Raw genomic sequence first — 13514 nt, 5'->3', positions numbered from 1 at the left:
GGAATGTTTTACAATCACCTGAGTGAGCAGAAGACTGCACCTTGATTTAACACATCTGAAAGATGGTGCCTCTGACAGTGCAGCACTCCCTCAGTACTGCACTGGAGTGTTAGCCTCAGTGTTCAACTATCTGGAGTGAGACTTGAGTTCACAACCTTTTGACTCAGGCGAGAGTGCTAACTAAGCCACGGCTGACAGTAACATATTCTGTTGTATAAGATTCAGTTTCTAAGGAGTTAAGTTCCATGGCTGTGTACAGAATGTTTTCCCCCCTGTAAACTGGCAGTCTTTGATCAAAATTTGATTTGATTTAAAGTGGTAATTAATTTGAGCTGCAGGTGTCAGTACTGTAATTAATGCCTGGGTTCCTGGAACTGTGAAAGGTGGGAAAGTCCCGAGTGTCAGCTGGAATGGGCATCTTAAGTAATTATCTTCAATCAGTACTGCTGATTAACCATTCTGCTTTCAGTGACTCATTAAAGTTCTACTGTTTAGACTTAGTTCTTACAGTCTGTCAGGAATAAAATTCGAGGAATAACTCACTCTTCCCAGGAAAGCTCAGTGTCGTTTTAATTAAGTTTTTGAGCTTGTTTTCAATTCCTTCCGTGGCCTCTCCTCTTCCTATATCTGTAAGGAGGAGCGAGAGAGGTAGGAGACTGGAGCAGAATAAAAGTGGTGACATGAAGAGAGTACAGATGTAGGAAAGAAGTAGAGAGAGAAAAAGAGTGGAAATAGAGATACAAGGAGGAGAGTAAGGGGGGTGAATTCACACATGCTGAACCCCTCTCTCCTGTCCCCCTATGTAATGTGTCCCTTTTTCCTGTGCAGCCTTGCTGCTCAACCTTGCCCCTCACCCGATCTGTGCTCTCTCTCTCTTCTCCCCCTCCCCCACCAATCACTACACAGTGTTCAGGGGTCCCAACCACCACCTCCGATCGGTCCCACCCCTTTGCACTGCACAGTGCCCGGTGGGCAGTGCCAGGGTGCTCCTGACCTCTCAGGGGTCCTCAATGGCCTCTAGCTCCACCAGCAAAGCCATCATGCTGCTGGGGACCAGTTTTAATCCCCACTGATGGGAACCTCCCCAGCAGGTTCAGAAACTTTAGCGAGCCTGGGCGATGAGTCCCGGGCTTGCTAAATAGATTCTAATCATTATTAGCATATTGCAATCAATCTCGTACTGTTTCCCAGCGAAGCTGATTACGCCACAAAAAATGGCCCAGGAAAGTCAGGACCAGCGAAATCCTGTTGCAGCCTTCCCAGTTACATTTCCCGGTCTGCTGCGCCAGCTGACCAGCGCAGCGGGCCGGGAAAAAAGCGTCCAGTATCGCTTGAAATCAAATCAAACTTTGAGGCTGCCAGCTTACAGGGGGATTTTCAAAATGAATCTCCCACACTCTGTGCACTGCAGAGTGCCTCAGGGAGATTCACGCTGCAAATCCGGAAGGGGGGTCCTATTCCTGCTGAAGAGGGGCTTAACCCCTGAGAGACTAAAAACAACAGATATATTATATGTTATTGTCAGCCGTGGTTTAACGAGCACTCATCTCTGAGTCAGAAAGTTGTGGGTTTACGTCTCACTCCAGAGTCTTGAGGACTGAGGCTGACACGTTGCTGTTGTGGAACAGATGATGTATAAACATTCTGTGAACTGGAAATTATAAACCCATTGATGGAGAAAGTACACCAGCCAACAGTGACATTGACCAATTATAGTGTATACAGGACTCTTACTGTAGGTTTCTGAGTGTTTCAATGAACAGGAATATATCATGCTGACAAATCAGGTAGTTTGGGTCAATTACAAAAGTGCATTTATCATGGTTAGAAATCTATACAGAATATTGATAAAACTGCAGACAAACAACAGCACAATATTCAGCTTGCATCAAACTTTGAATCAACCCAAATAACAAAGCATTAGAAAATAACACAAGGGCCAGGATTCTCCCAAAAATAATCTAAGTGCCGAATTCATGTAAAAACTGGAGTAACACCCACTTGTTTTTTCAATGGGGATTTTCAAAATGAATCTCCCACACTTTGTGCACTGCAGAGTGCCTCAGGGAGATTCACACTGCAAATCCGGAGGGGAGTGTGGGGGTGGGGTGGGGTGGGGGGGGGGGGGGGCCCGACCCCTGCTCAAGAGGCCGGCAGCATAGAACCGAACGGGCCATTGCGCATGCGCCAATCTGTCAGATCGGCGCGTGCGCAGTGGACCCGCACTGCCGGCCTCCCGATTGCTGGCCAACCCCATGACCTCCCCCCTCCCTCCCTCCCCCAACCCCCTCCCATTGCAGGCTTGCAGCGCCGCCCACCTCCCAACCCCCTCCCCGATCGCTGGCCCCCTGAATGTCTCTGGGCCAGCCCAAATGCCCCCCTTGACCTCGCCCAGTCCACCTCCCCCCCCCACCCAATCCACCCACCCCTCCCCCCACCCCGATGGCTAGCCCCGATCAGTTGCTTCCCTCCCTCGGCCACTGATCCCAAGTGCAGAATGGAAGCCGGAGCCCCCCCAACCCCACAAGCAGCCCTTCTGGCCTTGCCCACTTAGCACTGCCTGATGCCTGGTGGGCAGTGCCAAGGTGCCCTTGGGCATTGCCAGTTTGCCCCTTGGGCAGTGCCAGGGGGCCAAGCTGGTACTGCCCGGCTGGCAATGCACAGAGGGCACCCCACTGACTCTCGACCTCCTGGAGGAAGGGGGAGGTATGGCTTCCCTTCACTCCAGTGGGGTCGGGCAGCCAGATCCCCGTTAGTGGGGAGCTGTTGTAAACCCCACTAGAGTGAACCATTCCTTGGCCGGGGAAGAGGCTAGTGGGCCTGAAAACTTCAGTCCCAGGCCTGTTGATGGGATGGTAATCCGGATATTAATCCGCTGTGCACTGATTTCCAACGTGGAGCTAACAACGGTGGAGATCCGGGGCCCAGAGACACGTGGAGGCCATGGTGCCGTTTAGCGTGGACCTCGCTAAATGGCTTCCACTCATGTCTCCCAGTGCAGTGGGCTGGGAGAATCGCCGCCAAGATCTTTCCCAGAACGTGAAATGAATCTTGGAGAAGGCAGGGCCAGAGGGGGCGTCCTGTGCGGTGGAGGGGTGGGGGTCTGGCTGCCACTCTGCATTTGGGATCAGTGGCAGAGGGAGGGAAGCAGCTGATCGGGGCGAGCTATTGGGGTGGGGGGATGGTGGGGGGGGGAAGGGGATGGAAGGGGGGGTGGGGGGTGCATTAGGCCTGGACCAGGGGTGAACATTTAACATGTTATTACTTTGAGAGGCAGAGGGAACTCAAGTCTATAGAGACTCACCCCAACTCTCTCACCATACTCAGGATAGTAGTCCTCCCAGACAAGTATTAAACATCCCTCATCTGAAGGGGATCTGTCTATAATTCACATCACCAACTAAAGCAGGGTCTGATTCTGCCCCATACCCATTCCTGAGAGTTGAGGTGGCTCAAGATACTAACATGGGTCACGGGATCAAAATTGAGCTCAGGTTTTCAGGGTTGATGTCAAAGAAGTGAGAGGAAGAGCAGGAATCCCTGAGTGTTTCTCACTCTCCAACCAGTATTCAGTTATGAATACTGATGAAAGTGATATTTATTCTGCGGAATGCAGCCAGAGCCAAGTCAATGGTACCACAGCTGGTTCAGTTGTGCAGGGGATACAAAGAGGTCTGGAAGAGTAATAATGAAGAGATTTGATAGCTAGGGGAACAGAAAGACATTTTTATGGCAGCAGATGTGAATCCAGGATGATTTGTTGCCTTCCTGATGCCACGCTCAAGGATGTTGCTGAATGGCTGCTGAACACTCTGAGGGGTGAACAACCTGCGGCCCTGTTCCACATCAGTACCAGATGGAAAGAGGGATGTGGTCCTCCAGTCACAATTTAGGGAGCAAGGTAGAAAATCAAAAAGTTGGACTTATCTCCAGATTCCTCCTGGTACCAGGCACAAGTATCAAAATAGGAGGATAAAGTAGATCAATGTGTGATGGAGAGATGAAACAGGATGGGGAGCTTTAGATTCATGGGATATTGGGATCAGTCCTGGGGGAGGTGGGACCTGTACAGGCTGGGGCGGTTTATACCTAAACACAGCTGGGTCCAATTTCTTTCTCCCAGACAGGTACTGGTTGAAATGCTCACAAGTAAAGACAATATCTGGACACTCTTTCTCAAGTTGTGCATAGCATTGTTCAGTTTGTGTTAATGTTCGGGATACAAACAACGAATTGTCCTTGCTGCATGAGGGTTGCTCCAAGTCCTGTTTCACTGGTCTCTCACTGCAAGGTGATTTCAATCATAGAATCATAGAAACCCTACAGTACAGAAAGAGGCCATTCGGCCCATCGAGTCTGCACCAATCACAATCCCACCCAGGCCCTACCCTCATATCCCTACACATTTACCCACTAATCCCTCTAACCTACGCATCTCAGGACACGAAGAGCAATTTTAGCATGGCCAATCAACCTAACCTGCACATCTTTGGACTGTGGGAGGAAACCGGAGCACCCGGAGGAAACCCACACAGACACGAGGAGAATGTGCAAACTCATTAAATTCATTTTTACACTTAACCCGAGTTGTCAGTATGGTGTTTTCTTGTTCATTGAAACATTCAAGAACCTTCAGTAACAGTCCTATGCACAATATATTGGTCAATATCTCTGTGGGCTGGTAAATTTTCTCCATCAATGGGCTTATAATTACCAGTTCACAGGAAGCATAACATTTTCTAAAAAACACTTTCATTTAAATACCAATTTTCAGTTTGCGGGGGGCAGTGGCACAGTGGTTAGTACTAGTGCCTCACAGTGCCAGAGATCCGGGTTCAATTCCAGCATTGGGTGACCGTCTGTATAAAGTTTGCACATTCTTCCCTGTCTGCATGGGCTTCCTTCAGGTGCTCTGGTTTCCTCCCACACTCAAAGATCTGTGGGCTAGATTAATTATTCATGCTAAATTGCCCCTTAGTGTCAGGAAGATTACAGGGTAAATACGTGGGGTTACAGGGATAGGGCCTGGATGGGATTGTTGTCGGTGCAGGCACGATGGGCTGAATGGCTTCCTTCTACGCTACAGGGATTTTATGATTCATAAACTGGGCATCTGAAAACACTGCAGCCAATTAGGTGCTTATCAACAGTGAGCACTGTTGTAATTTAGCAATTTTTTGTAAAAAGGCGGCATCCAATTTATGCACAGAAATCATAACCAGCAATGTGATGATCACTAGATAATTTGTTTTTGTGACGTTGATTGTGGGATCTATACTGACCAGGATATCAGCGATAACTCAACTGCCCTTCTGTAATGTGGTATCATGAGATCTTTTGCATTCACCTGAGAGGGCAGACACGGTCTTGGTTTAACTCATCTGAAAGATGGTATCTCTGACAGTGCAGCACTCTCTCAGTACTGTACTGGAATGTCAACCTTTGTGCTGAAGACTGTGGAGTGAGACTTGAACCCACAACTCTGACTCAGAGACGAGAGTGCTAAGCCACAGCTGACAATAAGTCCCAAAGCTGTGCACAGAATGCTTTTCCCCTGTAAACTGGCAGCCTTAAAGTTTGATTTGATTTAAAGTGGTACCTAGTTTGAGGTGCAGGTATCAATGTTGTCATTGTGCCTGGCTTCCTGAAGCTGTGAAAAATGGTAGAGTTCCTAGTGTCAGGAGACGTGAAAGTGATGGAGAAAAGTAGGTAGGCGCAAGAAGTGAGAAACAGACTCGGTATTGATCGAGCAAAAACCCAAACATCCTAAATCCCACTGACTCAAACAGCTAAACTCCAGAACAACCATCACCATCTGAAAATCCCTGTTACTTCTCTGATACTGGTCTGCAGAGCATTCTCCCACCACTCGATGTAGTCTGTAGGACTACATATTTGCCTAGGTTCTGCTCCCAAACATAGCATCCTATGATATTAATGTCAATAATACAGGTGCATCTGAGTGACTGAAGCAGGTGAGTCTTCATCTTGATCCGGGTGTGTGTGTCATCCGGGTTAATCCCACACTCCAGAGACAGTTTAGACGAAGCTTGAGTCTGTATCTAACCCATGCGGTACCTTCTCAGTGAGTGCTCAATGGGACAGTGTCAGCGTGGAGAAGTTATTCCATCTCCGTTTTAAATGTGGAGAAGTTATTCCTTCAAGTTTATGTCCCAGTGGTTTTTAAATGTGATGAGGATTTATTCCTCTGTTACCATTTCAGACTCCACATTCTTGCCCATTCTCCATAGCCCTTCAACCCATTGCTGATCAAAAATCTATCTCCTCCTTGAATTTACTCATCCACCACACTCCAATCTGGTGAATTCCACAGATTCACAACCCTTTGAGAGAAGTAACTTTTCCTCATCTCTGTTTTAAATCTGCTAACCCTTATCCTAAAGTATGACCTCTCATTCTATAACTTATCCATGAGCCCACTGCTTAACATTAACATATCTAAAAAGTACTTTATTGAATGTGAAGTCCATTGGAACATGCTGATGTTCTGAAGTGTTTTATATAAATGCCAAAACTTGTTTTGAGTTCCAGAGGGTGGTAAATTACTCCATCCCCATTTTAAATATGGAGAAGTTATATCCCAGTGTTTCACGTTCTGATTAAAATAATTACTCAACTCCCCTCTAATTCTTCCATCAATGACTTTAAATCTCTGCTCCCTGGTTATTGACCTCTCTGCTCAGGGAAATAAGATTGAAACAAACCCATCAGATGCCTCTGCCTCTTCCATCCCTTCCATCACCCCGCCTGGACGAACTTCCATTAATGCTCCCCTGAACTCACATCTTTCTCTAGTTTCTCTCCTATCTCCTCTTGTACCCTCTCTGAGCTTATCTTGTTCATGAGACCCACCTCCTGTTCCCTCAACCCTATTCTCACTAAACTGCTGATCACTCAACTTCTCCTCGTCCAATGTTTGCCAAAATTGTTCACAGTTCTCTCTGTTCAGATGTTAACCCTTTCTCCTTTAAATCTGCTATGCGCACTCCCTCCTCAAAAAAAACACTTAACCGCTCCATCATTGCAAACTGCTGTGCCATCTCCAACCTCCCTTTCCTTTCCAAATTCCTTGAACATGTTATCACATCCCAAATCCTGGAAAGGGACATGGTTGGATGAGCGGTAAAGGGTAGAGTGAGGGGTCAGGCAAGGGGCGAGAGGCCGAAAGAGAGGACTGGTGAAGAGTGAAGCAAAACTCCCCAAGACATCATAAAGCGACAGTCAATATCTGAGTTAAAGTCACTTTCTCAGTCAATTTGCAACACAGTTTGCACTGCAAGCAGAGATGAACTCCCCGAGTCACTGCCTGGTCAGTGAGTCAGTCTCTTCCCCCCCTACTCTTTTACAGTCTCTTATGTTCTTGGCTTCTGAATCACTCTCCACTGTGTCACTCTCTCCTGCGCATGTGCTGGTCCCACCACCGCACATCAATGCTGCCTTGGATGCTGTGGATCTTCCTCTTCTGATCTGCTGTCAAACACGTCCCACACTGATGTTGTCAGTTTGAAAGCCTCCAAGGATGAAGAATGCAATGACCACACTAGAAGTCTCTGTCAAATATTTACCAGGGGAACTGAGACAGCAGCTGCAATAAGTGAGGTTTTATTTAGATGGGACAATAATAAGTTTAAATTCTCACCTGATCTGCTGCTCAAAGTTGGCTCTGTTTCACCGGTCAGTTTCCCAAGTTTCAGGAAATCGTGTTACTCCAGAAATATTTGGATTGGCTGTGAGAGACATCAATCAGAGAGCCCACCCACTCTGCCCATTCTCTCCTTTTCCTCTTTCACAGCTGCTTCACTTCCTGTAGGGACTGAAAACCAAGTGAGGAGATGGTGAGTGAAGGAGCAGAATTTATAATAATTACATTGCATAATATCCACACTAATGTTCAGGCAGTCTGACTATCCTGTGGGGAATCAGGTGTGGAAATGCCCCTTATGCTGTGTGAGAAGATCCAGCTGAGAGACCTGTTTACTCGGTGCTTTGTGCTCAGCTGTTTGATTGGAGCTGTGTGTTGGATATTGAGTGTGTTTATTGGAAGCATTTCCCTTACGATTTACAGGCTGAGCTTTGTTGATGTTCACTGTTGAATATGAGAAGGTGAGGTGCAACTATCTAGGAGGGGCAAAGACACATTTATTGAAATGTCTCTTAATGTCTTCTTTAAAAATTTTACGTGAAGGCCTCGGCCTTTTCCAGAAGGCTGGACTTGGGTTTGATAGTTTTGCCCAGTCTGTGTCTAATAGCTGAATTTGGGATGTGCAATCTGAGTGAGAGCAGTATCTGTGCAGTTGGTCACTATCCAGTCTCCCTGCTGGAAATAGAGGGTGTGTGACAGTTAAGCGAGAAAAAAGAAAGGACTTGTATCTGATCCCCACACTGGGGAATAGCTGACTGGCAATCACTGTGGAACAGTCTTTAACTGAGGAGGCAGTCCCTTCAGCAAAGGAAGAGAGTGAGTTAGAGGAAATCATGTTTCCTTTTCCTGTTTTACAGAAGGATTGCACGGTACTACACCAGAGAATACAGTGAGGATAGACACTGCAGATAGATCCTGACTATCACACAAGGAACAACTGCGCAACTGTGGGAAGACATCCAGTCCCTTCACAGCATTGCTCAACACAGAGACAGTTGGGCAGTGAAATCATCATTTAGAAATTGGTCAGGTCAGGGGAGCTTTGACATGTCATTAGATCTGAAACTGGTCAGTAGTGTGGAACCTTTCACCAGAACCAACCATTCTGAAGGTTTGGCTGTTGACGATCAGTCAGGGTGAGGTTGGAAAGAAGCTGTTCAATTGTGAGGAGGGCTCAACAGGCTCATAAGATCTCCCAACACGCAGTGCAATCTGTTGTGTTGTGCATAACACACGGCTTGCTACATGGAGGAGAAACCTTTCAAGTATGAAGTTTGCGATCAACTCTTCAATCAATCATGGATGCGCATGAAACATCAATACATCCACACTGGGGAGAAACTGTTTAAGTGTGAGAAGTGTAACAAAGACTTTTCGCAATCATCAGACCTGCTAACACATTGGCGTGTTCATACTGGGGAGAAACCATTCACATGTGAGGTGTGCACCAAATCATTCTCATGCTCATCCAATCTCCATGAACACCAGCGAATTCACACAGGGGAGAAACCATTCACATGCGCGGTGTGCAACAAATCATTCTCATGCTCATCGAACTTTCGCACACACCAACGTATTCACACAGGGGAGAAACCATTCACCTGCGAGGTTTGTGACAAATCATTCTCTCAGTCATCACATCTCCGCAGACACCAACGTATTCACACAGGGGAGAAACCATTCACCTGTAAGATTTGTGACAAATCATTCTCAAATTCATCGCACCTTAGTATACACCAACGTATTCACACAGGGGAGAAACCATTCGTGTGCAAGGTTTGTGATAAATCATTCTCGCAGTTATCAAACCTCCTCACGCACCAACGTGTTCACATGGGAGAAACAGTTGATGTGCGAGTTATGTAACAAATTATTCTCCAGTTCATCACACCCCCCAGTGCATGAGAAACCATTCAAATGTAAAGTGATTCTCAAGTCATTCTCGCAGTCATCATCGCTCCACAAGCACCAACGCATTCACACAGGAGAAAAACCATTCATCTGAATTGTGTGCAACAAATCATTTCCATAGTTATCATATCTCCATGTGTGCACATTCTCTTTATTCTCAAAATATACCATCATGGTTTTAAGTACATCAAAAGATGCACATGGGGGAGAATGTGTTCAGATGTGAGGTGTGTGACAGAACCTTCAGACGGTCATCAAACCTCTTGGCCCATCAGAGGATTCACATAGGGGAGAAGTCATTCAGATGCGATGTTTGTGAGAAAGCTTTCATCCACTCCTTCGAGCTCCTGAGGCACCAGAGGATTCACACTGGGGAGAAATCATTTAAGTGTGAAGTATGTGGCATAACTTCCACACATTCATCAAACTTCCTGGTCTATCAGGGAATCCATACAGGGTAGTAGCTCTTTAAGTGTGAGATTTACCAGAATGTCTTTCTAATATTTTTGAAGTTGCTGAAACAGGGAAATTGGGATAAACCATTCAGGTGTGGATGTGTGACAAGGCTTTCACAGTCAGTATATCTCCTGGTCCATCAATGCACTCACACAGAGGCGAAACCATGTTGTTGCGAGTTCTGTAATAAAAACTTTCACACCGTTGTTGGACTCCTGGAACATCAGTGAACTCACATGAGAGGCAAACCCTTCCAGTTTGACATGTGCCAGATTGTTTCACCTACTCCCCCTCTCTCACCAAACACCAACATCTCCACACGGACTTGGAGCCAGCTCACCTGCTTCCCTTACACTGAGAGATGTTGGTATTGTTTATCCTCCAGTGCTCACAAAGGGGAGTTCTCCTGCTAAAGCACTGTCAGTCTCAGTAGTGTCTGTCTCAAACCTCTCTCTTGCTGTCAATTATTGGATAAAAAGGTGAAGAATCCTTCTATAGCACCATAGTAATGTTCTGGCACAGAAAAAGTTCAATCAGCCCATCACAGCACGGTAGCACAGTGGTTAGCAGTGCTGCTTCACAGCTCCAGGGACCTGGGTTCGATTCCCGGCTTGGGTCACTGTCTGTGTGGAGTTTGCACATTCTCCTCGTGTCTGCGTGGGTTTTCTCCAGGTGCTCCGATTTCCTCCCACAGTCCAAAGATGTGCAGGTTAGGTTGATTGGCCAAGCTAAAAAAAAAATTGCCCTTAGTGTCCTGGGACGCGTAGGTTAGAGGGATTAGTGGGTAAATATGTAGGTATATGGGGGTAGGGCCTGGGTGGGATTGTGGTCGGTGCAGACTCGATGGGCCGAATGGCCTCTTTCTGCGCTGTAGGGTTTCTAAGATTTCTAAGATTCTAAGATCATGTCTGCACCCGTCAAAAATAGAAAAAAGGAATCTAGCTGTTCATTTTAATCCCATGTTTCAGCATCTGGTCCATAGCATTAGGTTACAGTACTTCAGATGCAGATCCAGGTAAATGAGTTGAGCATTTCAGCTTCAACCACCAATTCAGGTGGTGCATTCTGGACACCCATCGTGCTTTGCATGAAAAAGTTTTTTCTCATGTCCCCTCTAATACTTCTACCAATCATCTTAAATCTATGTTCTCTGATAACTGGCCCTCAGTTAGGGGAAACAGGTCTTTCCTGTCTACTCTATCTCGGCCTCTCATAATTTTGTCCACCTCAGTTAGGTTAGCCCTCAGCATTCTTTATTCGTAAGGAAAATAACCACAGCCTGTTCAATCTCTCCTCATAGATGTAATTTTCAAGCCCTGGCAACATTCCTGTACATCTCCTTTGCACTCTCTCCAGTGCAATTATGTCCTTGTAAATGTGGTGATCAGAACAGTACACAAAGCTCCAGCTCTAGCCAAACCAACCTTTTATACAGTTCCATCATTACATCCCTGTTTTTGTGTTCAATACCTTGGCCAATAAAAGAAAGCATTCCATATCCTTTATTTACCATCTTATTCACCTGTCCAGCCACCTTCAGGAACCTGTGGACATGCACTCGAAGGTCTCTCATTTACTCAACCCCTCTCAATATGTTCTGATTTATTGAGTCTTCCCTTACTTTGTTTGCCCTCCCCAAATGCATTACCTCGCACCTCTCTGGATTAAATTGCACTTCCCACTTTTCCGACACTCAACCAAACCATTGATATCATTCTGGAGTTGACAACTTTCCTCTTCACTACCAACTACGCATCCATTTTTTTGTGTCATCTGCAAATATCCCAATCTTGTCATCCACATTTAAGTCTAAATCATTAATATATCCACCAAACAACAATAGCCCGACTGTGAGCCCTGTGGAGTGCCACTGGAAACAGCTTAAATTGCACAAAAAGATTGACTTTTCTTTCCTGTTATTGAATCAATTTTCGATCCAACTTGCTACCTTCCCCTGTATCCCATTGGATTTCGCTTTTCTGACTAATCTGTCATGCAGTACCTTGTCAAGTGCCTAAATAAAATCCATATTGACACCATTCGCTGCATTACCCTCATCAATCATCGTTGTTACTTCCTCAAACAATTTTATTAAGTTCATTAAACACGATCTTCCCTGAACAACACCATCCTGACTATCGCTGATTAATCAATTCCTTTCTAAGTGACAGATTACCATGTCTGTCAGAATTGATTCCAGTAGTTTGTTCATCACTGAAGTCAGATTGACCAGGCAATAGAAAGAGGATCTGTCTTTTGCACTGTTCCAGCGTTTGTAAAATGTATCAAGGTTTACTGCTCCACCAATTGAAGTGTGAAGTTTGATTTCACAGAATCACTGAATTATTAAAGGAGAGACAGGGGTCGCAGTCAGGACAAGAATTTGAAAAGTTTCAAATTTATTTAGAATCATAGAATCATACAATGCAGAAGAGGCCCTTCGGCCATTGCGTCTCTGGTGACACACGAGAAACACCTGACTCCCAGCCAATCCCATTTGCCAATATTTGGCCCATAGCCTTCAAGGTTATGATGTGCCAAGTGCTCATCCAGATACTTCTTAAAGGGATATGAAGCAGCCCACCTCTACCACCCTCCCAGGCAGCGCATTCCAAACCAACACCACTCTCTGGGTAAAAATGTTTTTCCGCACATCCCCCTAACCTGCCACTCACCTTGAACCTATGTCCCCTCGTGACTGACCCTTCAACTAAGGGGAACAGCTGCTCCTTATCCACTCTGGCTATGCCTCTCATAATCTCGTACACCTCAATCAGGTCGCCCCTCAGTCTTCTCTGCTCCAACAAAAACGTCCCAAGCCTACCCAACCTCTCTTCATACCTTAAATGTTCCATCGCAGGCTACATCTTGGTGAATCTACTCTTCACCCTCTTCAGCGCAATCACAACCTTCTGATAATGTGGTAACCATAACTGCACACAGTACTCTAGCAGTGGCCTCACCAAAGTTTTATACAACACCAACATAACTTCCCTACTTTTGTAATCTGTGCCTCGATTGATTGATAAAGGTAAGTTTCCCATATGCCTTTTTCACCACCCTACTAACATGCCCTTCCGCCTTCGGAGATCTGTGGACAAAAACGCCAAAGTCTCTTTGTTCCACCGAACTTCCTGTGCTATTCATTGAATAGTTCTTTGTCAAATTACTCCTTCCAAAGTGTATCACCTCAGACTATTCAAGTTTAAATTCCATCTGCAACTTATCTGCCCATTTGACCATCCTGTCTATATCTTCTTCTAGCTGTAGAGTAGTTAGCATTGCTGCCTCACAGTGCCAGGGAGCGGAGTTCAGTTCTGGCCTCGGATGACTGTGTGGAGTTTGCATGTCCTTCCCGTGTCTGTGTGGGTTTCCTCCGGGTGCTCTAGTTTCCTCTAATATTCCAAAGATACACGGGTGAAGTTGATCAGCCATGCTAAATTGCCCCTTAGTCGAAGGGAGATTAGCAGGGTAAATGCGTAGG

General features: G+C 46.0%; 1 protein-coding gene across 1 annotated transcript; it reads left to right on the top strand.

The window, feature by feature from the left end:
• Positions 1-7820: 7820 nt before the first annotated feature.
• LOC144497098 (uncharacterized) lies at positions 7821-13043 on the top strand. The gene is made up of 2 exons (XM_078217876.1): positions 7821-7856; positions 8521-13043. The coding sequence occupies exon 2, from the start codon at positions 8909-8911 to the stop codon at positions 9527-9529; it is 621 nt and encodes a 206-aa protein (XP_078074002.1). The 5' UTR covers positions 7821-7856; positions 8521-8908; the 3' UTR covers positions 9530-13043.
• The last annotated feature ends 471 nt before the right edge of the window (positions 13044-13514 follow it).

This window comes from Mustelus asterias, chromosome 8 (genome assembly GCF_964213995.1).
Source record: "Mustelus asterias chromosome 8, sMusAst1.hap1.1, whole genome shotgun sequence".
Lineage (NCBI taxonomy): Eukaryota > Metazoa > Chordata > Chondrichthyes > Carcharhiniformes > Triakidae > Mustelus > Mustelus asterias.
The sequence above is the reverse complement of the archived record's forward strand: the minus strand, read 5'-3'. Positions and strand labels throughout refer to the sequence as shown.

What these genes read in the sequence shown, in the direction of transcription:
- LOC144497098 (XM_078217876.1), top strand. Translation starts at nt 8,909, where the DNA reads ATGGAGGAGAAACCTTTCAAGTATGAAGTTTGCGATCAACTCTTCAAT.